The sequence below is a fragment of the Carlito syrichta genome, unplaced genomic scaffold (assembly GCF_000164805.1).
Source record: "Carlito syrichta isolate Samal-C Ts95f unplaced genomic scaffold, Tarsius_syrichta-2.0.1 Scaffold309239, whole genome shotgun sequence".
In the NCBI taxonomy this organism is placed as follows: domain Eukaryota; kingdom Metazoa; phylum Chordata; class Mammalia; order Primates; family Tarsiidae; genus Carlito; species Carlito syrichta.
In genome coordinates, this window is record NW_007253335.1 from 315,213 (window position 1) to 328,723 (window position 13,511).

The following is a 13,511-nucleotide window of genomic DNA, read 5'->3' on the forward strand; positions in this document are numbered from 1 at the left end:
GATGTAAAAGAAAGCATCCAATTGGTCCAAAATGAAACATCCAATTGGATAACAATGTATTTTTCTCTTGTGTCTGGTATGTGTATTGTATGTGAGCATATAATGACTTCAGCTCCTTGGTAGTTATAAAGCACATTTTCATGAAGCAACATGATTTTCAGAAATTATGGTGATACACACCGTATGCCATTTGGCTGTGCTACTTTTTCTCTTGCCACAATTTCAAATATTACTACTTCAGTTTGTATGTGAAAGACTGTATTAAGGTTTGCATTTGTCTTTTTGCCCTTCTTTCCCCTGGAACCAAAATATATGTAAAAGCAGTCCAAAAAAGTAGAGATGCCAGGTTAGTAGAACATGAAGAGCATTGTCTTCTAAGTGTATTCTGTTACCTCCTTCACAAAATGTGTTATCCTCTGAGGTCCCTGGACTGATGGACTTTTATAGTTTGTACCAACAGAACTGAGGGGGTGTGTGATGCTTACATATAGGCAGGCATATAGTGGAGTTTGATTCACATTCAATGCATGCGCTAGTGCTCACGCTTACGTACCTGAAATTTAATGATTCAACAACTCTGCAATATTTGACAAGGTAGTCAAAATAAATAAATAAATGAAATGCTTCTAAAGAACAAGGATCTGCAGAGGTGATCCACTAATAAAGAACTCTAATGGTAAGTAATCAAAATAATTTCTAACTTGAAAAGTCCCTTGGTGCGTGGTCATTATAAGTGCCATAACCATAATGCAAGTATTCTGCCAATATATTATACAGATAAAAGACTCTGCCCTATAAGTATTTTGTCTGTAAGTGTTGTGAATCACTAATTAATTGCTGAATTGTATATTCAGAAAAAGTATTGAATATCAAAAGTATAAATACAAATCATTTAATCGAATGCATTGTGTTCTTTAATTTTTATCTACTTTTAGAATAGACTTCATAATTCCAATGCAAAATTTGCAATTGTTTAAACAATTTGAAGTCTAGATGTAGCCTTCCCTTTTTTTATGTTTATTTTCTATTCTTGTTTTGGTAATAGGCCCCTTTATAGTATAGATGGAGCTCCATAACCAAACCAGGTAATTATCTGTAATTACCCAGTCATCAGTTCCCAGGGACAATAAGCCACTATTGGCTGTCTCACTCTAAAAGCAGGAAGAATTAACAACAAAGACCATCAGGCAGATAATCAACTGGCATGTAAGATAACTCAACCCTGCCTTTTCCTTCTTTACTGGTAATCACCCACCCACCTCCTTATCTACATGTTAAGAACTATAAAGAGTAATAAGGAGATTAGCCAACCAACCCCAAGGTGGAATTGGAGCTATGAGGACGTGTGTTTTATAAGGAACTGAGTTTTATCTTTAGATCACAAATAGGTAACTGAAAAGAATATGGGGAAAATTATTAACTTGAAAATGGCATACAATCTTAAAGAGAAGAAAAATTTTTGAACAAGCGTTCCTATATATTTAGATAACTAGTTATTTACAGGTCATAGTGTTTTATATAAACATGAATATGTGTGTGTGTTAGTTTATTCTGAAAGGCAGTACTTTAGGTTTTCATTTTGATTCATTTACCTTCAACTCTCCTACAGGTATTATATTATCATTGTCCATGAAGGACCCTTGTGGAAATCCAAGACATGTTTAATACTTAAAATCAATTAGCTGCTTAGAAAAAGAAAGCAAACAATGATGACAAAGCCACGTTACCCTCATTCTCTTCACCTCTCAAGCCAAATTTTCCTCTCTTTTACTGAGATGATCTGTCACCATAATTAAATAATACTTTAAAAATAAAATTAATTTTTCCTTGTTAAACTGCATTCCTTCCTAGCAGTCATCAAAGAACACTCTGCTTGCAAATACTTATAACCAGTAATTTTTGTGTATTTATGATATACTCTTAATTTTTTTTATCAAAATTGCTTCTAAAGGATTCTAAGATTTTTGTCTTTCTTGGTCTTTATTAAATTTGGCATTCTTCCTATTCTTTGATTTCCTGTAATGCAAATGTTACCGTCTAACTTTCTCACTCAAAAACCAATGGTAACCTTTAATTATTTATATTTCTTAAGAGCCCATTTTTAAAAACTAATGATGTGATATACTCTTCAAATTATTTCATTTCTAAATTTCTTTTGGTCATTGGAAAGATTCAAAACTCAACTCTTCTGAACTAATGTGTTTTAAATGTTTAAGATATGAATATACTTCATTTTCTTCTACCATAAGTCACATAGCATTGCGTTTACAGCAGAGATAATAAGAGGTGTTTTCTTACCAATGTTCATTTGACATATGAATACTTCCCTTTTTTTTGTTGTTGTTGTTTTTTTACAGATTCTCTTCAAGCTCAGCTTATCAATATGGGTGTTATTCCTACCTTAGTGAAATTATTGGGCATCCACTGCCAAAATGGAGCTCTTACAGAAATGTGTCTTGTTGCATTTGGAAATTTAGCAGAACTTGGTAAGTCTTAGTCATGAACCACAAGCATAATTAACTTATTCACGCTCTTGTAGTAACTCTTCCTTTAGATGTGAAGAACCTGGACATTCATTTAAATTGAGGGTTTTTTTTTAAAGCGTTTGAGATATTTGCTTCAATATTTAAAAAAGAAAATTCAATTAGATCTTAGGATTGTATTGTTCATAATTGGAGCTACTTTGCTTCCCTGATTATTTTATGTATTAAGGTTTAAAGTTGACTGAGCTCGGTGACTCAGCCCGTAATCCCAGCAATTTGGGAGGCTGAGGCAAGTGGATTGCCTGAGCCCGCGGGTTCAAGACCCACCCTGGCAACTTGGTGAGACCTCTTCTCTACAATAAATTTTTAAAAATTAGCCAGGCATGGTAGTACGCACCTGTAGTTCCGGCTACTTGGAAGACTGATGTGGAAGGATTGCCTGAGCCCAGCGGGTCGAGGCAGTGGTGGCCATGAGCATGCCATTGCCCTCCAGCCTGGGCGACAGAGTGAGACTCCAACTCAAAAAAAAAAAAAAAAAGGTTTAAAGTTTACATTGTACATCATTTAATAGAGTTGAATATTTAAATGTATTTCCACTTAGGTATTTTTATATGAGGGATGGTCTTAAATCAACAATTGTATGTCCAGAGCAAAAAGAAGACACTGTAATTTACTACATACTATATAAATTGTTTACTTATCAAGTAAAGAAAAATCTAGCAAACGAAAGTTCTTCACCTTCTTCACAAAATCTAGAAAAATGACAAGGGACACTTTTAAAAAAAATTTATATATAGATATGAATGTATTTGTAACAGCATTAGAAAACAATGTGTGACATCTGTGAAAATCAGAAGGCAGGCAGAACCAGACCAAGGTTGGAAACATCCTAGTCATGATGAAAAAGAGGACTGAGGACCTATGTTATGTATTACCCTTTTTTTGAGTTGGTGCCCTTTTTTTGAGTTGGTGTCTCACTGTCACTAAGACTGGAGTGCAGTGGCACAATCATGGCTTACCGCAGCTTCAACATCCTGGGCCAAAGTGATCCTTCCACCTCAGCCTCCCAAGTAGTTGGGACTCCAGGCATGTGCCACTGTGCCTTGCTAATTTTTTAATTTTGTGTAGCGATGAGTTCCTCACTATGTTGCTTAGGCTGGTCTCAAACTCCTGTGCTCAAGCAGTCTTCTCACCTCAGGCTCTCAAAATGCTGGGATTATAGGTGTAAACCTCCATACTCAGCCTATTATCCCCATTTTATAAATAAACAAAACACCAAGACTCTAATCTTCGTTCTTCTAACTTAAAGCTCATGTTTCTACCCACTGCACTGCACATTAAAGCCTTGGTTTTAATATTTTTGTTTTATCTTTTTTGAGCTAAGGGAATAGGAACTGTTTTATCAAAGATATTTACTAAAAGACATTCAGTGGGTTGTATTCTCATGAATGTTTCTCATCTTCTGCTTTTCTTCTTTTTCTTTCTAGTCTGATTAACATTTTTTTCTGTCATTCAAGTGAGACCAAGAATGAAAAACATTAATTTGGTATCTCATAAAAGTATTCTTTTCCTTTATTAAAATGGAATGTAGGAGTTTCTATTAAGTACAGTTGGTAGAAATAAATCATGTTATAATCCCATACTGATAGTGTCATCTATATAACAGAAACATGATTGGTTCATATCTCTCCTGACTCTAGTTTTGTCAAACTTAAAAAGTACATTTTCTTTACTTTTACATTTTAATACAGTTCTATAACGTAATGTAGTTTCTAGAACAGCACTGTTCAGTGCAATAGTTATCAGCCTTGTGGCTAATGAGCATTGAAACGTAAGTAGTCTGAATTGAGATATGTTCAATATAAAATACACAATGGATTTCGAAGACTTAGTATGAAAAATATTTAAAATATCTCACCAGTATTTTTATATTGATTATATGTTGAAATAATTTAAATATATTGGGTGGCATAAAATATTAATTTAATTTCACTTGTTTCTGCTGTATCTGCTAGAAAATTTTTAAGTTATATATATGGTTTCATTTTTGACTTTCATTACATTTCTGTTGGACAGTGGTGCTGTAGGAAATACACTGTACAACAAAGTCATCCTTCACTTCATGAAGGCTTCTCCCCTCTTGAAGTTTTCGGAGAGGGCACAGAAGAAAGCAAAAGCTAACGAAGTTTATCTCACCTAACCTTAAGAAAAATCCTGTACCAAGCAAAGAAATTTTAGTCATCCTTGGATAGGCTGTGCTGTAGAAGAGTTTATATAACTGCAGTTACTTGCCAAGGACCATTTCATTCCTTTTATGGTTGTGTGTCTAAATCTTGTAAATACTCCAGCTTCAAGAGCTGTGCAGAACTCCTGCTTAACCTCATAGAAAAGGAGTTAAGGTTTTCGTTTGGAATACTTCAATAAACTATCATCATCCATTTCTTAAAATGAGAGTCAAGGATAAAGTATTGGTCGTTATTACCGCTTCTGGTGAATGAGTATAACAAGAACTCTGGTAATAGAAGAGGGTGGGCCTTGAGAAAGGTCAATCACGGGAGTCATATTTTACAATAAAAGAAGATCCTGGGTCTGTAATAAACTTTACTCACCTTTACAGCAGCCCTAAGAAGTAAATTGGGCCTAATCCTTACAGTTAATCCAACCCTGTGATTTATTTAGTAGTAAATAAATTTAGGATCATGCTTATATACTAATATTCTGAGAGGGAAATTGGTGAAAGGCAATTCATGTATTTATCTAAATTACATAGGCAAATAACTTATATATTTGGACCCTTAAGTTATTCAGTATGTGAATAGTGGCATATATCTTGCTGTGCTTAAGACATTGTAATATAAAAATAAGATATTAACATTTCTCCAAAAGTAGCTCACAGAAATGCAGATTGTAAATTGCTTATTTTAAGGCTATAGTTTTCAAACTGTTTGGACTGTGGCCCATCCTAAGCAATGTATCTTATATTACCACTTATTATATAACATACCTGACACTAAACAATACTTATTATCCTTACATATTCAGTGCACTCTGAGATAGTTTGTATTCTTTTTTTTTAATCTGGTCATAATCCTAAATTGATTACATGACTTATTAGTGTATCTCTTGGCATTTGAAAAATATAGCCTTGTAGGATTTCTATTATTTGTGAATCACTTGAAAAACAGTTTTTTGTACTAGAGAAAAAAATTTTTTTGATGTGTGGTCTGTTTAAAAGAGAACTTGAATTCTCACACAGCATCTTTAAGTGATAATTCAAATACTATTATTTCTGATTTTATTATCTATAGTTAGTCTTATAGTGTATATAATATGTATAGCTTGTTATGAGTTTTATTAAAACATTTGGTTTATTCAGATTTTAATTAGGCTCTTAAAATTTTAATGGCTGTGACAAAAATTCTTAATGATTATGTTTGCCTTGCTGAGTTTTCATAAGATTTTTTCCTAGAGAATAAATATATACTTACAAGCTGAGGTTTTAAAGTTCCCATAATGTGCACCATGGCAGCCTGTATTTTCTTACTAGTAGTGAGATTTACAGAACCCTGTGGATTCCAAAGATGCCTGCAAAAGTGGTACTGGCAGAGTCAAAAAAAAAAAAAGAATCCTCTAATATTTAATTCAATCATTTTATTCTTTGGGAGAAAAAGTTAAAAGTTGCCAACAGCTAAAAACCCAGAAACATTTGCCCTACAGCTCTCTCCGTCAAATGTTCATCTCTGTTAACCACCCCTTTTTAAACATAACCTTTTAGATAGCCAAAGTTATCAACCATCTCCCTCTTATAAATTACTTTCTAGTCTTATACATCTTTTGGCGATGTCAGTGGATAGTGCTTGGCACATTTATTAAGTGAGTGACCAGATCAGTACAATACAATAATATCAGTAGCACTTGGGAAATGGAACTTTTGATTAGACAAATGAAAAAGCAAGAATAATATGGGGACAAAAACAGAGTATAGTGTATTGAAGGGAATCCTGGCCTGCCAGGAGAGATATAAGGTGAGTAGAGAGTTGCAAAGGCAACTTTGCCCACCTTGCTGTTTTTCGTGGCATGCGGGGAAAATATGCCACTGAAAAACTGCTTCCAAACACTTTGATATGAGTTGCCTGTGTTAAGATATCAGCTTTATCTGGGAGATTGCATAGACCTCTGGTCAGCCTAGTCTCCATCAACCAATAATTAAAAGATGGATGTGCATCCAGTTTTTTTCAGTACAGGGTTCATACTCTAATTTCAGCTATTAACTGCCCTACCCCATTTTGAGAAAGAAAGGATAAGGCAGACATATTTCTTTATTTACTAAGACTTCTAGAGTTAATATTCACGAGTCAGTTATACCCATGTAATAGGTTATACATCAACAGAAATTGGAACATGTACACCCCAGAATAATTTTTCTCCTTTCTCTGTGAGCTTTCTTGGCCAGGAGTTAACAAGTATTTTTATTGACTCAGTAACTATCAAGTGTTTGAAATTCATGTCGTGCATTTCTAAATATGACATTACTAAATACTAGAGTTACTTTTTGTCAAAAATGTTTTTAATAAAAATGTTAAATAGCTGGGCTCGGTGGCTCAGCCTGTAATACCACACCTTGGGAGGTGGAGGTGAGTGGATTGCCTGAGCCCGCGGGTTCAAGACCCGCCTGGGCAACTTGGTGAGACGTCATCTCTACAATAAATTAAAAATCAGCCGGATATGGTAGCGCGCGCCTGTAGTTCCAGCTACTCCAAGGCTGAGGCAGAAGGATGGCCAGAGCCCAGCGGGTCGAGGCTGTGGTGGCCGGGAGCGGTCACTACACTCCAGTCTGGGTGACAGAGTGAGACTCCAACTCAAAAAAAAAAAAAGTTTTTTTTAATAATATAAATTTGTGTGATTTTAATGACTAGTGATGAAATATTATAGTTTAAAGATGAAATAGATAATTTATAAAAACAAGAAAAAAAATTTAATGAATTAGCTAAAAAAGCTTTATGTACTTGCTTCTGAGGAAGAAGAAATATAGGAGAGGGAACTGTAGTGTGCTGGTAATACTATCTTTAGGCAAACTCTTTAAACCCATGTATGATTTTGATAAAAATAAAACCTTAGAAAGTGAGGCTTCTTGCTAAAGGTCTGTTGAGGATTCATGCCATTTAATTTAGAATAATGTCCAAATCATACTTCATGCTGTCTTCTCACTCTATTCACCTGCAGGATTAAGTATAGATTTTGTTTTTAAATTCCTGTGTTAATAATGGTGCTTTGTTTCCTTGTATTGGCAAATAGGATCTGAATTATATAGTGGCAATGATTTTATTTCAGCTTAATAAATGTTTAGAGGAATAGAATATGGATTGGAAGGAAAAGAATGCTAACACTATTATTTTTAAAAAGAGAAGAGTAAGAACATATAACTAAATGAGTGATGATGTCTTTATACTTCATCTGTGATTTTATGTTTCTGAAATTCATTTCATTTGAAAAATTCTCTGAAGCTGAGGAACAACAACCAGACATGTTCAGGAGATAAGTCATCTCTATTTCAATCAAACTAACCCCCTTCTAGGGTGAGGTGTGCTGACAGTTGCCCAATATAATCTCTGAGGGCTTAGATAGCTTGCTGGAAAAGATACCCTACTTTTACTTTTTTCCCTTCTTGACATATGAAGTAAGAGCTAAACCTCTACTTTTTAATGACACTGAAGAATTATACTTAAAGTCTTGGAGTAGATTTTCATCATTTTGGTATACATCTATTGGTGTATGCAGCAACACAGTGTAATAGAAAGCAAATCAAAATTTTATTAAACTATATCAACTTGTGTGTTTCTCCTTTTTTAAAATTGAATTTGCTATATATCTTATATTAACACAAGATATTTACCAGAGACTAGAGAGCAGAATCTAATTCTCATATTCAGTTACTTATGCATTTATTTACTCATTCAGTTATAAATTTATTTCAAATACTTGTTTTGGATGAAGAACTATCCTGTGCATAGTGTTTGTGGTGACTGTAACAGTATACATTGTCTCTGCCCTCAAAGAGCTTATAGTTTCGTGAGTAAGGTGAACATTTATTTTAAAAATAATTTACAAATAAATTAGTATATAATTACAAGTTATTATAATTGCTAGCATGAGAAAATAATGGAGTAAGGCAAAGGACTAATTTAAATTAGAGGTTTGACTCTAGGTAAGAGCATTTTCAGTCATTATTTCAAAATATCTACCTTATATACGCAGTATACAAGTTGCTTTCTCAGGTAGCTGCTGGACGATGCCTCCAACAAAACAAAACAAGTGAAGGAGAAAGGACATAGATAGAGTCATCCAGTACAGGAAGCAGGAAGGAGGAGAAATGATCCATCAAGATAATGATACAGAGAGAGTCCAGGGTGCCAGCTGTGCCTCTAAACATAGACCAGAATAGATTGGATTTGGTTAGCATTCTCTGAGAGAAACTTCACTTAGAAAAATTAATATCTAATGCAACCAAAGAAATTAAGAGGAGAGAAATAGAATGGGTTTTGGTTGTATTTTGGAGAAAAATTGTTGGACCCTGGTGACTCACTGGATATGGAAGTTGAGTGAAAACAAGTGAACAGTGACTCCTAGATTTCTTACTGTGTGGATAGATAGAGTAAGTGTTTATTTACAGAACTGAGGAAGAACAGATTTCAGGGTATATCAAAAAAGTTCTATTTAAGCATTGAGTTTAGGATGCTAGAGAAATATTCAAATAGAGATGTCAAATGGGCAGTTAAATAAATAGCCCGGGGTGCAGATGTAATTGTGTAAATATCAACACAGAAATGCTGTTTGATGGCAGGAAAGAGAATCAGATTGCCTAGGATGAGAATAAGGACCGAGAAGATAAGAAAGCAAAGGGCAAGTCTCAAGGAACTGGAATTTATAAAGGTCTGGCAGAAAAGGAAGAATAATCACAGGAGATTGCAGAGTGTAGAGATGGACCAAAACTAGTTTGAAGTGGGCTTAGAAGTGCATGTGAGTTGAGATAATGGAGGTAGTGTATATAAACAATGTTACCAAGAAATGTGTTTGTAAAAGTGAGTGAGATTGAATGGTAGTTGAAGAAAGCAATACAGTAGAGGGAAGGTGTTGGTTTTTAATAATTTTTATGTGGGAAACACTAAAGTATATATGAAGGCTGTGATTGATGGTGAGGCTCTAGAATAATGAGAAGCTGGAGATGCTGAAGAGGGAAGAGGAAATGAGATTCCAATTACTCAAGAAGAATTGACCTTCAGTACTAGGCATGTCAGGACTACTTTAGTTATACTAAAGATAAGATGATAAGTCACATTTAATTCAGCCATGTAAAATACGTTATGTTATGAATATGTTTTTTCTTTGACTAAATGCCTGGAAACTATGAATTTATGACTTAGTAATCTTAGTGTTGCTATGGTTACCTATATGTTATGCTTGTAAAATTTTTTAATAGCCTCAAATACAATTGACTGAGAACATTTTCTCTTAAGGCTTAGACATTTTTTTCTTTTCAGGATCATTAAAAATAGATTTGATTGTTTCTGTGTTTTAGGAGTGGTTGTATTTGTCGTAATGATATAAAGTGAACAAGTATTGAAAGTAACAGAAAAATAATTTCTGGGTTTAATTTTGTTTGCTTACTGTTACTTTTTTTTTCCTTTTCTTTTTAAAAGAGTCAAGCAAAGAACAGTTTGCCAGTACTAGCATTGCTGAAGAACTGGTAAAACTCTTCAAGAAACAAATAGAACATGATAAGAGAGAAATGATTTTTGAAGTTCTTGCTCCATTGGCAGAAAATGGTGAGAAAATTAATGCACTTTTTGATTTTCAGTCATGTATACTTTAAATTTTTTTCTAATATTATTTAATTGCCAGCTATTTAACTCCAAACCATTCTTTGTTTTATTAGGGATATGATCATTTTTATCTTGGGTATCTTTAACTTCAGCTACATTATCTTTTCTACAACTAATATATTCATTGGCCCAATCAACTTTCCAAGATTTTATTAAGATTTTCCAAGATTTTATTTTAAAATCTTAACAAAGGTACTTCTGTAGCTTTCTTGTGCCATTCTGGAAAAAACAGCTGAAAGGCTGGATTCTTCTTTTGTACTCTTGTGAGGAAAAGGAGATGGAAGTTGGAAGCCCGAGACCTGCCAACAGTGAGGTAAACCACCGTCTTCTTTGAGCAAAAACACCTTAAGGGATGCACCCTAGTAGTAACAGTGAATCAGAGTAAATAAACTGTCCCATATAAATAATTTTCAAATACAATGTCTAGTACTTAATCAAAGAGGACTGAAACATGAGGAGACAAACCACACTGCAAGAAAGAACAGGCAACAATAGCAAATCTCCAGATACTGGAATTATTAGACATGGACTCAAAACAAGTATGCTTATTGTGCAGAGAGTTAAAGGAAAGCTTAAAAATTTTGGAAGGAATCTAGCAACAGTGAATTTGAGAAACAAATGGGAATTTGACACAACAGATTTAATAAACAAATGGAAATTTCTGAATTGAAAAATACAATCAAATTTAAGAATCCAGTGGGTAGGTTTAACAGCAAATTTGATAGACATAGTTGAATTACAGAATCAGTGAACTGGAAATAGATTGGGAAGAAATCCAGAATGAAGTATTAAGAAAAAAAGAGCCAATTTACATAAAAGAGAATAAGAGATACAGAGGACAAAGAAGCTCTTGTATACATTTTTTGTAGTCTCAGAAGGAGAGGAGAGATGGGGGGTGGCATGCAGAGGCAATATTTGAAGAAATTTTGGCAGATAATTTATCAGGAATTAAGAAAGATGTTAAAGTTTCAAGAAGTCTAATGAACCCAAAACATGAGAAACAAAAGAAATCTACATTTCTTACTGAAATGTAGAAAACCAATGACAAAATCTTAAAAGTAGCCAGAAAAAAATATATTACTTTCAAAGGAGCAACAGTTCCTTTGTTAGGTGACAGCTAACTTTCAACAGCAACAATGAAAGCCAGATGTTATAAACTGTCAGATAGATATAAGGAAAGTCATATAAATGCAGGGGAAGATAAAGACCAAAAACACTATTAATACTCTAGTAATATATCTTAATATTAATCATACAAAATTTCAGTTATTCTGAAAACATTAAGCAGTTTAATATTTGAAACACTATCAATATAATTTATCGCCTTAAAACATTCAAGGGGAGGATGTTTTTATGATCTTCCCAGATTCATAAAAAGCATTTGATAATATTAACTGCTTTATGATTTTCAAAAACTTTTAGGAAAACAGTATTAGTAGAGCAGCTCTTTAGTCTGAAAAAGGATATCTACCAGTTTATAGAAAACTTCACACCAAGAGGTGAAATAAAAAGCATTCACTTTGAGATTTGGAACAAGAAAGAAAGGAAAAGACAGAAAAGAAAGCAATAAAACATTTTATTCACAAATAATATGATTATGCTCAATTCACAGTACTCATAGATCAATTTTATAAATCAGAATTTAGTTAAGTCCCTGGCTAAAAAAAACAACAAAATAAAATATTAAAAATAAACTTTTTAGTCCTTTTGGCCAGTACTGCCATCTTCTAGTAGTTCGCCAAAATGACAAACACAAAGAAAAAGAGGAAAGACAGCTGATATATGCTCTCTAGGCCTTTTAGGGGACATGGAGTTGTTCCTTTGGCGGCATAATGGGCAAATATACAGGAAGGGTGATGTAAACATTAGGGAATGTGCACTGTTCAAAAAAGAATCCCCACAAATGTTATCGTAGGAAAGAAAACCAGAAGGCCAGCATGCTGTTGGCCTTGTTAAGGGCAGGATTCTTGCCAAGAGAATTAATGTTTGTATTGAGCATATTAGGCCCTTTGAGATCTGAGATAACTCCCTGTATAGTGTGAAGGAAAATGATCAGGAAAACAAGGAAGCCAAGAAGAAAGGTACCCGAGTTCAGCCTGCTCCACCCAGAGAAGCACACCTTGTGAGAAATAATGGAAAGGAGCCATTTGCTGGAATGATGGAGCCATTTGCTGGAATGCTGGAAACTGTTCCCTATGAATTTATGAAATAATAGGTATTTCAAAACAAAACAATCTCCAGACTGTAAACACACACAGACACACACACACACACACACACACAGAGTTTACCATAGTATTAAAATAAATGCACACACAGTTTACCATAGTATTAAAATAAATGCAGTACCTAAGAATGAATTAATAAAAGATGTGTAAGACCTCTGGAAGGAAACTACAGGAAATCATTGTGAGAAATTAAACCAAAATTTCTTTTTGAACAGTAAATGTCTTGATATCTAAGATAGAAGAGTATCATCATGGCCTTGGAGTACAGAAAGTTTTCTTAAGTTTCAAAAATCTCTATTCATAAGTAAAAAGATGGATATGTTTGGTTACTTTAAAAGTAAAAACTTCCATTTTCAAAAGGTACCATGAAGAGTAAAAAGTTAGACATGAGTGAAAGAATATATTTATAATGCATATAACTGACAGAGGGCTCATGTATACAATATATAGAAACTACTATAAATCTAGAAAACCAAATAAAAAGCACAATCCCATTTACAGTAGACACACACACACACGCACACACACACACGCACACGCGTGAAATACCTTAGCATCCCCCTAACCAGAGAGGTGAAAGACCTTTACAATGAGAACTACAAAACAGTGCTTAAAGAAATCAATGATGACACAAGTGGAAAAACATTCCTGCCGGGCTCAGTGGCTCAGCCTGTAATCCCGTGCCTTTGGGAGGCTGAGGTGAGTGGATTGCCTGAGCCCGCGGGTTCGAGACCCATCTGGGCAGCGAGACCTCATCTCTACAATAAATCAAAATGAGCCGGGCGTGGTAGCACACACCTGTAGTTCCAGCTACTTGGAAGGCTGAGGCGGGAGGATCTCCGGAGCCCAGCAGGTCGAGGCTGCGGTGGTCGGGAGCAGCCACTGCACTTCAGTCTGGGCGACAGAGTGAGACTCCAACT

The 13,511-nt window shown here is 34.4% G+C and overlaps 1 protein-coding gene across 6 annotated transcripts in view; it reads left to right on the forward strand.

Annotated features, from left to right (window-relative positions):
* Positions 1-13,511, forward strand: part of RAP1GDS1 (Rap1 GTPase-GDP dissociation stimulator 1) — a 166,385-nt gene that overhangs the window by 118,890 nt on the left and 33,984 nt on the right. For 5 of the 6 annotated variants that reach the window (XM_008066995.1, XM_008066997.1, XM_008066998.1 and 2 more), the window contains 2 exons: positions 2,358-2,486; positions 10,181-10,306. In XM_008066995.1, coding sequence (XP_008065186.1) covers positions 2,358-2,486; positions 10,181-10,306 — 255 coding nt within the window. The remainder of the gene's footprint in view (positions 1-2,357; positions 2,487-10,180; positions 10,307-13,511) is intronic. The other variant, XM_021717064.1, reaches the window with a different exon arrangement.